Source organism: Oryx dammah, unplaced genomic scaffold, assembly GCF_014754425.2.
Source record: "Oryx dammah isolate SB20612 unplaced genomic scaffold, SCBI_Odam_1.1 HiC_scaffold_20, whole genome shotgun sequence".
Classification (NCBI taxonomy): domain Eukaryota; kingdom Metazoa; phylum Chordata; class Mammalia; order Artiodactyla; family Bovidae; genus Oryx; species Oryx dammah.
Genome location: NW_024070204.1, coordinates 35,431,712 through 35,447,971, shown reverse-complemented (window position 1 = coordinate 35,447,971; position 16,260 = coordinate 35,431,712). Strand labels below are relative to the sequence as shown.

The 16,260-nt window shown below is 44.3% G+C and overlaps 1 protein-coding gene across 1 annotated transcript in view; it reads right to left on the bottom strand.

Annotated features, from left to right (window-relative positions):
- EGFLAM (EGF like, fibronectin type III and laminin G domains) overlaps window positions 1-16,260 on the bottom strand; it is a 189,398-nt gene that overhangs the window by 35,023 nt on the left and 138,115 nt on the right. Inside the window, exons 13-15 of the mRNA XM_040262359.1 lie at window positions 13,008-13,197; window positions 3,513-3,638; window positions 2,183-2,426 (exon numbers count right to left, since the gene is read on the bottom strand). Of these exons, the coding sequence (XP_040118293.1) occupies window positions 2,183-2,426; window positions 3,513-3,638; window positions 13,008-13,197 (560 nt within the window). The remainder of the gene's footprint in view (window positions 1-2,182; window positions 2,427-3,512; window positions 3,639-13,007; window positions 13,198-16,260) is intronic.

Below are 16,260 nucleotides of genomic sequence, written 5' to 3'. Positions count from 1 at the left end.
CTCCGCAGCTGGAGCTGCTACTGAAGATATGCAGGGAGCAGGAGGCAATTTGTTCAGGAGGAGGGCTGATGAGCCACAACCCTCTCCAGCCCCTTCCAGTCATTCCTTACCCAGGAAGAAAGTACAAGGTGATATTCAAGGTGTCTTCTTCCTTTCTTGACTTGACAAATTGTTCTAAGTGAGTTGTTTAGGCTGTTTTGCATAATCATATGTAAATTGAATCAATTAAATATCCACCAAAGTTGTCTTGAGACACAGGATGTTCTTGCATAACCAGAGACACAAAAATATTTGTCCATTCCCCAAGGTGGGAGGTGTTACTGATGTGTAGGAATTCAACCTTAAGGACAAGAATGAACTGTACTTTTAAAGAACTGTTGAAACCTAAGGCAGTAAGCACTTTCCATCAGCCAGGAAAAATGATCAGCAGTTAAGGACAATGCATGGCTTCCCTTGAGGCTCAGCTAGTAAAGAATCAGCCTGCAATGTGGGAGACCTGGGTTCAACCCTTGGATTGGGAAGATCCCCTGGAGAAGAAAAAAGGCTACTCACTCCAGTATTCTGGCCTAGAGAATTCTAGGGTCGCAAAGAGTCAGGTACGACTGAGCGACTCACTTTCACTTCATGACTGTAACATTTCACAAAGAACTCTTTCTAGAGATGACAGTCTAGCAATATGAATTGTGATTGAATACAGCCCGCAATTTCCTTTAAAACAACAACAAAGACTAACCAATTTCCTGCTGCAGGGCACTGTTGAACAAAATACCCTAGTGAGTTTCAAAAGAGGAGAATTCTTGAAATGTAGGAACAAGAAGCGTATGTGCATTAGATCAGCAGGCCTCTGGCTGGAAGGTAAAAACTCCCATGGGAGGAACACGGTTGGAAGAGGGAAACATAAACAAATAAGAAAAACACCTGCACCTCCAACTGCAGCCTCTGAGGGATTCACAGAGATCCTGCCACATTCTATGAGAACAATCGATCTGCTGAGTTGACGAACAGTACAAACTAGGTCAGAGGGAAAGTTTTGATAACCCAGAACCAAGTCCACAGACACGAGCAAGCCGTTTAGAAGCGCTCAGTTACTCCACGCCATTGAAATCAGTCATCTCACAGCCTTTTTGAGCACACTGGTCAGGGAAGGGTCCTTGCAATCACTGGTGATTCTCTGTCGGCTTCTTTATATGAAGAATGGTAAGAGCTGTGCTAAATAACTAGTTGCCATCAAAGAAATAATGCAAGAGGAAAGTTACTGATCGACTGATAATCGATCAGTGATATTTAAGGTGACATCATGTCACACCATGGTTATGTGACAGTTATGCATTTATTCGCAGGTGAGCATGTATAATAATGCCAGTGTGTTCACTCAAGGCTGGTGAGGAAGTTGGGGTCCCTTTGAAACCCTCTTAATCTAATGGAAATGACTTGGAAATGACCTGGTAAGCTTCTGCCAATAGAACATTTGTGGGAAACAGGGCAGATGAATAATGATTTTACGTTTCTAAGTGAATGTGGCTGTAATACACCCCATTTCCAATGGCGAAAAAGAAAAAAATGTGAGGCCACCAAGGACATTTCTGTTCATTACCTTTCTATTGCATGCATGCTACGTCACTTCAGTCTTGTCTGCTCTCTGCAACCCCATGGACTGTAGCCCAACAGGCTCCTCTGTCCATGGGATTTCCCAGGCAAGAATACTGCAGTGGGTTGTCATTTCCTTCTCCAGGGTGTCTCTTAAGTTTTGTGCATTGGCAGGCGGGTTCCTTAGCACTAGCTCCACCTGGTAAATCCCTACTTTTTCAACTGGTTGTTACGTGTTGGCCAAGCGCTCACCAAGTGATGCTCTGAGCAAGGGGCTGATTGACAGTTCATGGTTTCTGCTGATTGTGTTGCATGACCTCAGGTGAGGAAGACAGTCTACCCCCATCTGAGGCCAGCCCACTTCCATAGTTTGAAGAAGAGATTTGCTACCTGCTGGGCAGTTATTTGAGAAAAGGAAACCTCACCACCAGGAGAGCGTGATCTCTAGGAAGCACACCATCTGTATTAATCAGGACAGTTTTCAGAAAAGACAACTGTATACAGTAGACAGGAAGAGAGCCAACTGGTTGAAGACAAACCTTTCTTCCAAGTGGCTGCTGAAGGGAAACGAGCCCCTGACAGTCTCAGCCCTCACCTGAGAACACCAGTCCCAGAGCCACAGTCAAAGCGGAACTCCACGTGGCCCCCTGCCATGTTGATGGACAGGAAGTCTTTGCTGCCCGTGTCATAGCTGTACAGGAGCACGCCATCTTCCGAATCCGGCCGAAATGTGACCTCAAATTCCATGAAGGAAAGGTAATGCCGGGGCTCCAGAGGCCAGGGGGTTGCAGCGTAGGACCTCAGAGACTCTCTGAACTGAGGAATGGTCAAGGTGAAAGCTGAAAAAGCAAGTGTATGGGTTAGAAACCCCTTCGTGCCAGAACTAGCCATCTTCTTTTCCTTCTGGGTATAGAACTCAAGGATATTTCCCAGCTGCTCCGAAGAGAAGTGGGTGGTGTAGCTGAGCTCTGGCCAGTGGAATGTGGTTGGGAATAGTACACGGCATTCCAGGTCTGGCCCCTATAGCTTCCTTCCATCCTCCACTGGCTCTTTCTCACCTACTGGCTGGATGTGGGAATCAGTAGAGGATTCTAAGATCCTAGCAGGGCCACTAGAAGGCATCCCTGAATGACCAGAGCCACCCCTCTCCCACTGATGTGCAGCGATGTGAGCAAGCACCAACCTTTAGTATGTGAGGCTACAGAAATACGAAGATGGAATAGAACAGCTCTTCCTTACTCTGACTCACAACACCCTCTTCGAGGTGACAAGAGATTTGAAATCATACAGTGTTAAAAAAAAACACCTTTTCTCTAGGATGATAGTGTCTTAGGGCCAAATCTGAATCACTGGTAGAAAAGATAAGACTTTTTCATCCCTGCTTGATTTTTTGCAAAATCTTTTTTAAAATTTCCATTATTATTGTGTGTATTTGTGTTGCATGTGTGTTTGCATGTATGTATAGATATATATGTATATATATTAATAATCAATACAGTGTTGAGAGGTAGAACAATTGAGCAGAACAGTACAAAGAAAAAGAAACATCATAGAGTTAATGTTTCTGTGTATGGCTCTCCAAACTGTGAGATATTCTAAGGAGCCTGAGCTGTGAATGCTTCAAATTCTGACACAAACCACACAAATATAAGCTTTTCAGAGTTATTTGAGGGCCAAGAGGAGCTCACCAAAGCATCGGCCCAGAAACACCATAAAATGAACTTGTCCTTTGGCCAGTTTGCCACTTTGACATCTGAAGACACTTCCACCTGGTTCGAAGAAAAGATTCTCCCATCCCTCTCAACAAAGCAACGTTAATCCCATTAAAATATGTGGAACCTTGCTAAGTATGCATTGATGAAAAATTACAGCAACGTGAATTAACGAGGCAGACAGAAACCGCCATCAATTTGCATCTTTCTCACCATCTTCACAGTGTCGGCCTCGAAAGCCCAGGGGACAGAGGCAAATGTAGGAATCGGCTTTGCTCGCCGTGCAGGTGCCGCCGTTGATGCATGAGGCTTCATCACAGATCCCACTGCTGCACTCCCCTAAAAACAGAACGGGGGTTACACAGCTGACTCGTCAGGTGAGCCTGTTCGAGACTGGCCAGACCGACCACTTGCAATTCTGAACAAATACAGCTCGTGCCCTTCTCCTGTTGATCAGCTCCTCTGCACAACTGCAAACCAGCTTTCAGGAGATGTGGACCTTCCCTTCATTTTAATCTGATTTTGGTTGATTCTTTATGAGAAGCCACACAGATGCTTTAAAACAGGGTGGACACAGTAAATCAAATAATAAACTACCGGGCAATTTTATGAACCCTGACAGGGATGACGGAGCCGTTTCTGCTGTAACTCACCTCTCTGTTCCAACAAGAGTGTGTTTCCATGCCTCCAATGTCAGCAGAGGCTTTATGTTAAAAAGCCTTCTCATTTATGTGGCCTCAATTACCTTAAGTGCTGCCCGCCTTGTTGGCTGAACGCAGAGGTGAGCAAGATAAGTACAGAGGGAGGTAAGGAGCCTTGTCAAAGCTTATTAACTGCCTGGCTTGTCAACTCCTCTGACATGAGCAGAGAGGGAGCAGGGGTCAGCAGGGGGGTTCCAGAATCCTTATTTCTCAGCCCCAAGTTACAGTCTCACGAGGGACAGGAAGGTGACCGGAAGTAAAAAGTGCTGAAAGGTTCAACATCAGATGGCTTAGTTCTCTTTACAAATACACATTGGAGACACCCGTAAAAGGTACTCTTGGTCATTTTCAAGTGTAGTCAGCCAGATGAAACGAAAACAAGCTGACTTTTCCTGGGTTGCTTTTCTTCTGCTTCTCTGCTCTTCCTTTTCTCCTTGTGTATAAGAAAGAACTTAGGCAGATGGGTCACAACCTGGCCCAGAACAACATAGGTGAGTCCGAAGCACATTTCTCAGGATGGAAGAAAATGGGGTGCATCTGTGGTCGAGCCGTGAGCAGAACAGCTCGGCATCCCACCGTCTCCGATGCGATGGAGCCTGGAGCTCTCCCCCTCCCACCTCATCCCCTCTCCTAATGTCACCACCCCCCTGCCACCGACTTCGGGAGATGAAGAGCCCTGATGTCATGATTGTGACACCTCAGCAGGACGAGTCTCTTATCCTTTTCTCATCAGCCATCTGTGTTGGTTGAACCGATCCAGTCTTTTCTTCTCCCAAAGCCTCCTCAGGAGGAGGGGAAAGGGCTTGGCACAGTGTGTACGCAGGAGAGGAGACCAACTTCAGGATCTGATAACACAATTTCATTACAGCCCTTCCAGATGGCCTGCCTCTCCAGCCAGGTGGGAAGTCCAGCTGGGGGTGGGAGGGGGCCACTGCAAGTTCAGACAGACGTGATCGTTAGCCTTTTTCTTCAGCCATAGCCCTGAGAACATCTCCAGCATCCACAGAGAGGCTAACTTGGCTTTAGGGAGCCAAACTCTCACAGGTCCTCCAGCTCTACCCATCTCCTTGGGCTGGGAGTCTTTCTCAGAGAAGTGCTGGTGCCACAGGAAGACATGGGGTCCTTGGTTTATCTTAGATATACATGGAAACAATTATTTTACATATTTGCTTTGTAACTATTTTTTATGGGTGGGAGTTGACAGGGAGGGGGCTCGAAAGCCAGCCAGAGATATTTACTTGATGAAAGCAGTGTTTCAGCAAGACTGTGCTGGCAATGGTATGCATGATGGATTGTGAGCAATGAGGGTGGGGAAGAGGAGAAATGCCCACAGGGAGGTAAACCAGGGCTGGAGAGGCTGATGGCAGAGGAAACAGAGAGAAAGGGAACAATCAAAGAGGCACAGGGCAAGGAGGAGTAGCTAGCTCATTCTGGAGGCTGAAGGTGGAGGAAGACTCCAGCATAACCTCAAGGCTTCTAGCTTGGAAGATGGAAAGGAGAGAGGCAAGAGGAAAGAAATAAGGGAGGCTAGGAACAGGACCGGGCTTCTGAGGAGTGGAGGAGAAGCTGTCTTTTGTTCACTTTAAACATAAGGTGATAGTGGAAGTGTCTGCTGCTGGGCACCAGGGCAAGAAGAGATCCTGCACACAGGTGAGGGCTGGTGGGACAGCAGCCACTTGGGGGTGAGCCTGAAACCACGAACAGATGGGCTCTGTGACAGAAGACAGGATGGAAGGGCCCCTGGAACTCCCACAGCACCAGGGAAGGGAGAGGAGCCAGCAGAGAAGACAAAGTGAGAACAAAGGACCCAGAGGACCCAGACAAGGTGGGTTCCCAGAAGCTCAGGGAAGTATTACTGCAGGTATTTCAAAATCTCATTTATGCTCATCACTCCTTTGAAAGCATGGTAGTTATCACACCCACCGTTGAAGAATCATGTCTTTACTGCTTTATAAAGAATTGTATAGGGACTTGCCTGGTGGTTCAGTGGTTAAGAATCCATCTGCCAATCCAGGGTACACAGGTTTGACCCCTAGTCTAGGAATATCCCACATGCCAGGGAGCAACTAAGTCCATGACCCACAACTACTGAGCCTGTGCATCCTGGAGGCTGTGCTCCACAACAAGAGAAGCCACCGCAATGAGAAGGCCGTGCACGACAACTAGAGAGTTGCCCCCATTCAATGCAACTAGAGAAAGCGCGCGCGTAGCAACAAAGACCCAGCGCAGCCAAAAATAAAGAAATTTTTAAAATCTCTTTAAAAGTGCTCATTAAAAAAAGAAACATACAACACTATAATAACAAAACTTATTATATAGTTTTATTTCAATATAAAATTGTTTCTTATCCGACATACTATTTTCTGCATTTGAAAACATCCTTCTGAGAAGAGTTCCATGGACTTTACCAGACTGCCAAAGGGGTCATGACACACAAAAGGTTAAGAAACCTTCGGTTGTTGAGAAGTAACAATCCTGGCAGCAAGGTCCCAGGAATATAGGGAAGGATGGGTGCAGAGCGGAGATGAACAGGTTAGTTTTAGAGAGAACTCTCAACTCTGAGAGCATGAGGAAGGAGTTGCAAGACCATGTATATAGGCACCAACACATAAAGTAACTGACACCAGCACCTACTATTCACTGGCTGTTGTGTGGGTTTATGCAAGACAATGAAGGGAGGGGCAGCAGAGAGATGAGGTCCTCGTGGAGGAAAGAGAGGGCGGAATACACTAAGCAGAGGTGGACAGCGAGCAGCCTCCCTGCCCCTTGTCTGCCACCCAGCCGGATAATGAGGCTTGTCTATTTCCTCTCCTAAAGATCTGACAAGCCTGCCATTCCTCTCACCCTCGATCAAAACCCGTCATCTCTGATCTGAACTACTGTACAGCCTCCCAGCTGGCCTGCATGCACCCCCATGAAGGAAGACCCTTTTCAATAAGCTGTCTGTAGTCAGAGGGATCTTTCCAAAACACAAACTATATCATGAGACCCACACCCCCACAAACACATTCCCCGTGGAACAGACCATTTCTTCAGCCTGGAACGCACTTCCCTCTCATCTCTGCTTTCTAACTCCTACTCTTACTTGAGATATCAACTTCACATTACATCCTCAGAAATGCTTTCCTTGACCCCCACCCCATAAATCCCCCTATAATACATTAGCATCGCACTTTCCCTTTGTAACACTGACTCCAAATTGTAATTTTACATTTCTCAAGTGATGATTATTTGATTAATTTGGTCCCTCCTCATGGCAGGTACAGGCTTCCCAGTTGGTGCCAGTGGTAAAAAACCTGCCTGCCAGTGCAGAAGGCATAAGAGACACGGGTTTGATCCCTGGATTAGGAACATCTCCTGAAGGAGGAAATGGCAACCCACTCCAGTATTCTTGCCTGGCGAATCCCATGGACAGAGGAGCCTGGCAGGCTACAGTCCATGGGGTTGCAGAGCTGGACACAACTGAAGCAACTTAGTGCACGCACACACGCACACACACGTGCATGGCAAGTACAGGAGGAATGAGCTGGGATACTGTCTTGTTCACTCCTTTATCCTAAGCACCCAGAGCTGTGACCAGCACTAAGCAGGAGCTTAAGTATTTGTTGAGTGGAAAAAAGAGTAAGAGGGTGATAAACCATAATGTGACCCATGGCCCTGCAGACTTCATGAATCTCAAATAATCTGGGGAGTTGGCTGCATGACACAGCAGGGTGTGGGGATCCAAGATGGGATTGGAAAAAGTGAGTGGTGGTGGTTTAGGTTGGAGATTTGGGGTGGAAATAATAAAAGAAAACACTGTGCCAAAGTTTGCAAAATTTTGCTGAGATTGCTGACTATTCTAAAATGTGAGTTCAGAGAGCGTCCACTAACTGGAAAAAATTTAATGAAGGTATTGAGGTGGGATGGGTTGAGTAATGAAAGGCCCCCTGGAAATGGGTTTAGTGTTGGGGGGCGGTAGAGGTGGGACAGAGAAAACATTGAGGTTGAAGACAGCAATGCCAAGTTAGACATCAGAGTGAGGAGCCATGACTTGCAACTGTCCTCACCCTCTTCCAGAAGCCTGCATCTCTACCAGCAATTACCGCTGTTTACAAGAGCCCAGTCTCCACTGTGCTGAGACCACATTAACTTATAGGAACTTGGACTTCAACAGAACACACTCACAGGGAAGCAAAGATGGAGGGTGAGAAAGGATAGCTAGCCCTGTTCTATCATAGAGAAAAAAAACTGGGAAGAAATGAAAAAAAGGTCATGTGACCAATGCCTGCCATTAAGGTTCATATAATAATAAGTTCATAGCTCTGCCCAGGGAGCCCAGAGCCTGCAAGGTGGACCCTCCTAGCTTATCCACTCAATGGAGAGGTTGGTATTGTAGAATTTAAAACGTTGTCAGGCATTGGCCCTTGCTCAACTTTGCAACTTCTTAACTTCTTGTCAGCGGTTTCTACAGCCCTGAGATCGCCAGACCTGTCCTTCAGGGCTATTCCCCTAAAAGTTCAATGAAGAAAGAAGGACAACTTATACCCTGTGATTACTGTTATTAATAAACTGAAGCTACAATATTATTATTAATAATATTAACAACAGGAAACATTTACAACATATTTGCTATGTGCAAAGCTTTATTCTAAGTACTCTATATGCACCATGACTCATCTAGACAAGATACTCTTAAAAGGCAGTTATGTTTATAGATGGGGCAAAAGTATTAGTTGCTCAGTTGGAGAAAGTAACATAGGGAATAACAAGAGGAGAGTAATCTTTTTCTTTCAAGTAAACTCTACTGTTTATAGTATCTGTGGTATCACCTTTGTGACCCCATGGACTGTAGCCCGTCAGGCTCCTCTGTCCATGGATTCTCCAGGCAAGAATACTGGAGTGGGTAACCATTCCCTTTCCCAGGGTATCTTTCCGACCTAGCAATCAAACCTGGGTCTCCTATATTGCAGGCAGACTCTTTACCATCTGAGCCACCAGGGAATCCCAAAGATGGGGTATTGAGTCTCAAACCAGTTAACTACCTGGATATGATCTACCAAATCCAGGCAACCTACCTTGAGAGTTCAGACCCTTCTACATCACAGAAGATTTCTGATGGGCCTGCTGGTTCCTACATTACCACAGTGGGTGCCTCTATAATAGTTCTAGTTATTACTGTTGATTGTTTGCTTGACTAAGTGATCAATTGAGGGGAAAAGTAACATAGGGAATAACAAGAAGGAAGTAATCTTTTCCTTTCCAAGTAAACTTGATAGTTCGTAGTTTTAACAATGGTATCACCTTTGGGAGTGAGAAAGGTAGAAGGAAGCAATTTGAAGCCAGTTCAGGAGGCTTTGATGTGGCAGATGTGGTTAAGAGGGCAGACACTGAGCCAGAATTGCTGAGGTCACCATTCATTAGCTTTACCATCTACTAGCTGTGTCACCTTAGGCAAGTTACTTAACTGTTCTGAAGCACCAGCTCTCATCTGTAAACATTGAGGCTAATCATAGCACCTACTGTAGGAATTTTGAGGTTGTTACAGTTGTTCAGTCATGTCCAACTCTTTGTGACCCCATGGACTGCAGCCCACCAGGCTTCCCTGTCCTTCACCATCTCCCAGAGTTGCTCAGACTCATGTCCATTAAGTTGGTAATGCCATCCAACCATTTCATCCTCTGTTGTCCCTGTTTCCTCCTGCCTTCAGTCTTTCCCAGCATCAGGGTCTTCTCTAATGAGTCAGCTTTTTCCATCAGGTGGCCAAAGTATTGGAGCTTCAGCTTCAGTATCAGTCCTTCCAATGAATATTCAGGACTGATTTCCTTTAGGATGGACTGATTTGATCTCCTTGCAGTCCAAGGGACTCTCAAGAGTCTTCTCCAACACCATAGTTCCAAAGCATCAATTCTTTGGCACTCAGCCTTCTTTATGGTCCAATTCTCATATCTGTAGATGACTACTGGAAAAACCATAGCTTTGATTATATGGACCTTTGTTGGCAAAGTAATGTCTCTCCTTTTTAATATGCTGTCAAGGTTTGTCACAGCTTTTATTTTGAGGAGAATAAAGTTATTCCAAATGGTGGCTATAAGTAGCACGTGCTCAGCTAATCAGCTATAAAACAGGAAACAAAATAAACCAACTGTACCTGGAGTTATGAGTACCAAATAGCTCTGATCCAGGAATGGAGAGAGGGTGGAATAGGATCATACGTGGAGAAGCATGTGTGCATGCGTGCTTAGTGGCTCAGGCATGTCCAACTCTTTGTGACCCAATGGACTACAGCCTGCCAGGCTCCTCTAGCCATGGAATTATCCAGCAAGAATACTGGAGTGGGTTTCCATGCCTTCTTCCAGCAGATCTTCCCAACCTAGGGATCGAACCCAGGTCTCCTGCACTGCAGGCAGATTCTTTACCAGCTGAGCCGCCAGGGAAGCCCATGTGGTAAAGCAAATGTAGCCAAATGTGACAGTAGAATCTAGGTGGCAGGTATGTGATACTACTCATCATGCACTCTTTCAAAAGAACACCTTGAAGATGGAGAATAGAGAGGCCCAAGAAAAGGACTTGCCATACCTTGCCACGAGAATGTCATATGAGGCTGTGATGCTCAGAGCTGTGGCACCATCTTGGGATTCTGAGTGAGGAACAAGAGGACCACAGAGACACCAACCGAGAGATCTGACATTACTGAGTCACTACGAGGGACCGAGCCAAGTCCTCCCCAAATTCACAGGTTGAAGCCCTAACTCCCAGTGGGACTGTATCTGGAGACACCACCTTTTGGAAGGTAATTAAGGTTCAAATGAAGTCATGTGAGTGAGCCCTACTCCAGTCTGACTGGTGGGGAGTCAAGCACAGACGGAAGGCCACATGTGGACACCATGAGAAGATGGCCATCAACAAGCCAAGGAGAGAGGCCTCAGGAGAAACCAAACCTGCCAACATATTGATGCTGAATTTCCAGCCTCCAGAACAGTGAGAAGATGAATTTCTGTTGTCTAAATCGCCCAGTCTGTGGTATTTTGTTACAGTGGCCCTAACCGACTAAAACAGTCACTGAACTAACCAACCTTAAAATTATCTATCAGCTGCCTTCAGTTATGGAATAAACGTCCTTATTGCTTTAAAAGCAATCTTAGGTTTTTCAACAAATGGTTCTGGAACAACTGGGCAATCACACACACAAAAAATGAATCTAGACACAGACCTTACAAACTTTGCAAAAATTAACTCAAAATTGATCACAGACTTAAATGTAAACATTAAATTATAAAACTCATAGAAGACAACATGGGTGAAAACTTAGATGTCCTTGGGTAAGGTGATGACTTTTTAGATATAACACCAAAGGCACAATCTGTGAAAGAAATAATTGATAAGATAAACTTCATTAAAATTAAAAACTTCTTCTCTCTGAAAGACAATGTCAAGGGACTGAGAAGACAAACCAGACTGGAAGAAAATATTTGCAAAAAACGCATCTGATGAAGAACTGTATCCAAAATATATAAAGAACTCTTAAAACTCAATAATAAGAGAATAAACAACCCAATTAAAAATGGACCTATCATTATAGTGTATACAAATAGTAATACTGGAGAGAGTGTGGAGAAAAGGGAACTCTCCTTCACTACTGGTGGGAATGTAAATTGGTGCAGTTACTATGGAAAACAGTATAGAGGTTCTTCAAAAAACTGAAAATAGAGCTACCATATAACTGAGTAATCCCACTCTTGGGCATATATCTGGACAAAACTATAATCCAAAAAGATACATGAATTCCTCTGTTCATAGCAACACCATTTACAAAAGCTAAGACATAGAAACAACCCAAAATGTCCAAAGGCAGATGAATAGATAAAAAAGATGTGATATGCATATATACAGTGGAATACTGCTCAGTCATAAAAGAAATGAAGTTCGGTCATCTGAAGCAACAAGGATGGACCTAGAGATTAGCATACCAAGTGAAGTAAGTCAGACCGAGGAAGACAAAACCATATGATATCACTTATATATGGATTCTAAGATACAAAACAATGAACTTATCTAGAAAACAGAAGCAGATTCACAGACACAGAGCACAGACACAGAGCACAGACTTGTGGTTGCCAAGGAGGAGAGGGGTGGGAGAGGGATGGATCAGGATTCTGGGATTAACAAATGCAAATTATTGTACATATGCATTACAAAATCACCTTGCTGCACACCAGAAACACTCTGATGGGGGATGCTGATATTGGGAGAAGGGGATATACACGTGTGGGGACAAAGGGCATATAGGAAATCTCTGCACCTTCCTGTCAATTGTGCTGTGAACCTTAAACTACTCAATCAAGTCTTAATTTTAAAAAAATAGGAAAAAAAATCCACAAACCTAGTTCTGCCCTATTTTGGGTAAATTCTTCAACTTTTACAAGCCCCAGTGCCTTCTTGTACAAAATAAACGTAGTAATAATTTCTGCTTCCTAGAGTCAGTGTGAGGAGTAAATGCTGCTGCTGTCGCTTCAACCGTGTCCGACTCTGTGGGATCCCATAGACGGCAGCCAACCAGGCTCCTCTGTCCCTAGGATTCTCCAGGCAATAACACTGGAGTTGGCTGCCACCTCCTTCTCCAATGAGGAGTAAATGAGAGGGCTACAATAAGGTGTTTGGCACAGAGGTCAAAATTAGAATGTGACTTCTTTTAGAAGCAGACAGTATACAAAAGATCTTTCCACGAACGTTTTTCCACTGGACTGGATGAAGAAGGGTAGGAGGACTTAACTGTCATTGCCTCGTCATATTGGACCAGACTGCATTTCAGGAAGGAGGCCAAGACGGCAGCAGGACGCAACCGAGGGTTCGGAGCACCCGTGGTCTTATTTACCACGTCCTGGTGTGCAGATTCAAGTCATCAGGTCTGCAAGGCACCAGCCTCACTCGTCAGCTCACCTCTCTCCTGAAGCTCTGTATTAACCATCCTTGACCCAAAGCAGAAAAGCAACGTGCAGGAGCATACCTCCCACTTTCAACCACTTACCCACATCGGCCCCGCTGAGCGCTTTCCCCAGCGGCCAGGGCCTCAGGTCCAATCTCTTCCCATTAACAGTGAGTGCCTGCACACAGCCTTGAAAGCCTCGGTTTGTCCCTGTTGCTCTCACCAACCAGTAAGCACTGGGAGCGCCACCAAGATAGAGAGGTGTCCGGAAGGTAATTTTACTGTACTGGCCCTATAAGAAAGATGGAAACCATAACTCACTAAACAAAGTCAAAAGCTAAAACACACCAGATGAGGGACATGATTAAGATGCAATACAGTGCCACTATGACGATCTCTAGGTCCATCTGTGTTGCTGCAGATGACAGAGCTTCATTCATTTTATGGCTGAGTAATATTCCATACAGAGAAGGCAATGGCACCCCACTCCAGTACTCTTGCCTGGAAAATCCCACGGAAGGAGGAGCCTGGTGGGCTGCCGTCTATGGGGTTGCACAGAGTCGGACACGACTGAAGCGACTTAGCAGCAGCAGCAGCAGTATTCCATACAACCACATGGAACCACTACACAGTCCATGGAATTCTCCAGGCCAGAATACTACAGGGTAGACTTTCCCTCTTCCAGGGGATCTTCCCAATCCAGTGATCGAGCCCAGGTCTCTGGCACTGCAGGCAGATTCTTTACTAGCAGAACCAACAGGGAAGCTATATATTACCACATCTTCTTTAACTATTCATCATATATATATGGATGTATATGGATATCCATACATCCAATTTATGGATTTTATTCCACCCATATTTATCTTTAAGTCATTGTCCTACTGGAAAATTAAACCCACAGTTAGCATTGGAAACTTAAAGAGCTGTGTTTTGAGAAGGGATGACTTTGGAATGCCTCGAAGGGAAACAAAGGTCGGTCAAAGCCAAGAGCAAGCCAACAGGCAGTGTATCGTGCTGGGCATCCAAAACAAACTTTCTCTTTCCAGTCCTGACACCAATTTACTGTGTATCTTGGATGGGCCATAGGACTATTCTGTGTCTCAAAAGGTGATAATACTAATTTTGTGTATACGTGGGCTAACGTTTATCCCTTTACTATCCCGGTCACCTTTATACTATGTCCTGCAAGAGGCATTTGTGAGAGAGAGGGAAATTGCCAAGACTGAGTTGCAAAATATTTTGAAATTTGCTCATGGATATGTTTTTTTTTTTAAGTCTTATTACAGCTAAGTAGGGACATTTCCAATCTTAGACTAAACCACAATCTGGATTGTAGGTTTTGAGGTTGTAAAATACAGAGTTGAACATGAAGTGGGACAAAATTAAGGTGCTCTTGGTTATTTGTTTTTTATTGCAGAAATATCTCATTTGTTTGGATTAAAGAGTATAGAGAAGGGCTGGGTAAAGGCATGCTGCCCGTAGTTATAAGATTTCCAGAATGTAAGCCACTGAAATGTAATCTTTACCCTTCATACTTTTGTTATCAATAAGTAAAACATCTATTCATTGCTTTATCTTTTCTAAGGACTAGGTAAGAATCATTTATAAATAGTGTATTAAATGTGAGCTAGGCAGTGGATTTTAAAAATCCATTACAGTGGACTTTAAGGGTTAATTATTTACATTTTTTGTTAGGTGAATGAGTGCCTGATTGGCTTATTTCATCAAGATCCTCAGGATTTACTTCTTTTGGATCCCATCCTCACCTCACCCCATCCCTCTGACCCCATTCCCTGATCCGGGACCACAGCAGGAGCCCAACAGCTAAATCCTTTTCTTCTTTTCTGGAGCATTAAGTGCACCAGAGGGGTGAATAGCTCCTCTGAGGCTCCCTTCACAACATCCCAGACAATAGTCTTTGAGCCCCGCCTTTATCTTCCTCTAATGAGGGTTACCTTTGGGTCTCTGAAGCCTGTATTGCCTGCCTATGGAAAGAACTGGTGGAACTAGAATTTGCATTCCCTCAGCATAGCTCTTAACAGCTTTTAATGGGTGATTAAGTATGAAAGTCCAACCCCCTTGCTTTGGGTGGGCACTGCTCTGAGGTACAACTTACACTCCAGAGCTCCCCTGAAGGATCAGGCTAATGCCAGATCCTGGTAAACTTTGCCTTAGATCTCATTCTTACTGACTTCTGTCCCTCCCTTGTTCATTTTAATCTCTTCTATCACAGGTCTCCTATGGGATTCCTTTCTTAGTGAATCATCTGCATAGACTCATCAACCCAGGTCTGTTTTGGGGGAACTCTGACTTAAAACAGATCACTATCTCTCAAGACAGTTTCTTAAACACTCTACACTTGCAGTCTGACTTATACAACTTGCTCAGCAAATCCTGGTAGTAGCGAGGCAGATGTTACCCTGAGTATCCACAAAACTATATACATTTTGTACTTTATTATTATGTTCAATAAATCATATACTCTGAAGGCAATTCTATCTGAGGATTAGAATCGCTGTTGTGTGTGCTCTGTCATGTCTGACTGACTGTGACCCCATGGACTATGGCCCACCAAGCTCCTCTGTGCATGGAACTTTCCAGCAAGAATCCTGGAGTGGGCTGCCATTTCCTACTCTAGGGGATCTCCCCAACTGTTAAAGCGCTGCAAACTATATACATAGGCACCAGAATAGAATGGGATTATTACCTCCATTTTTCTAGATGCTATGCCTTTATTAATGTAACCTATAATTTCTTTAGCATGTTGTCATCCTATGGCCCTATTTATTTACCTTCATTGGATTTCTTTGTTTTAAACCATATGGTACTTATACATGTGTTACTTCTGTTATAGCTTCTCCACCTTGTATTCAGGTTAGTATTTTGAACCCAAGTTCAAAGCTTCTTTACTCCTATCAAATTTAATTTTAACCATAGTAGGCCCGTTGTTCTGGCATTTATCCTCTCTTTCCCTTCCTTAGAAATATATGCATGTCTGTATAATGATCTTGGATTCACATTCACTACATCTGTATTCTTGTTCTTTTGGAACCACTGGGATCCAAATGATGAGGTTTATTTATTCTATTCTTTTTTTTTTTTTTTTTTAGTAGCAAGTCATGACCCTTTATACAACTTGTCTTGTCAGCAAAGAATATGAAGAGCCTAGGAAGGAGAAAGCTACACACATATACACAAAGGCTTTCTTGCTACTTTTTCCCTCTGAAAATACAAACACCTGCCTGATTATAATTACAGACTTGGTTCCTTGGCAGGTTGCTAATCCAAACTGTTTATTCTAAGCACAGTCCTAAAATTGCTCAGAGCATGACAAATATGTGAATACCTAGGT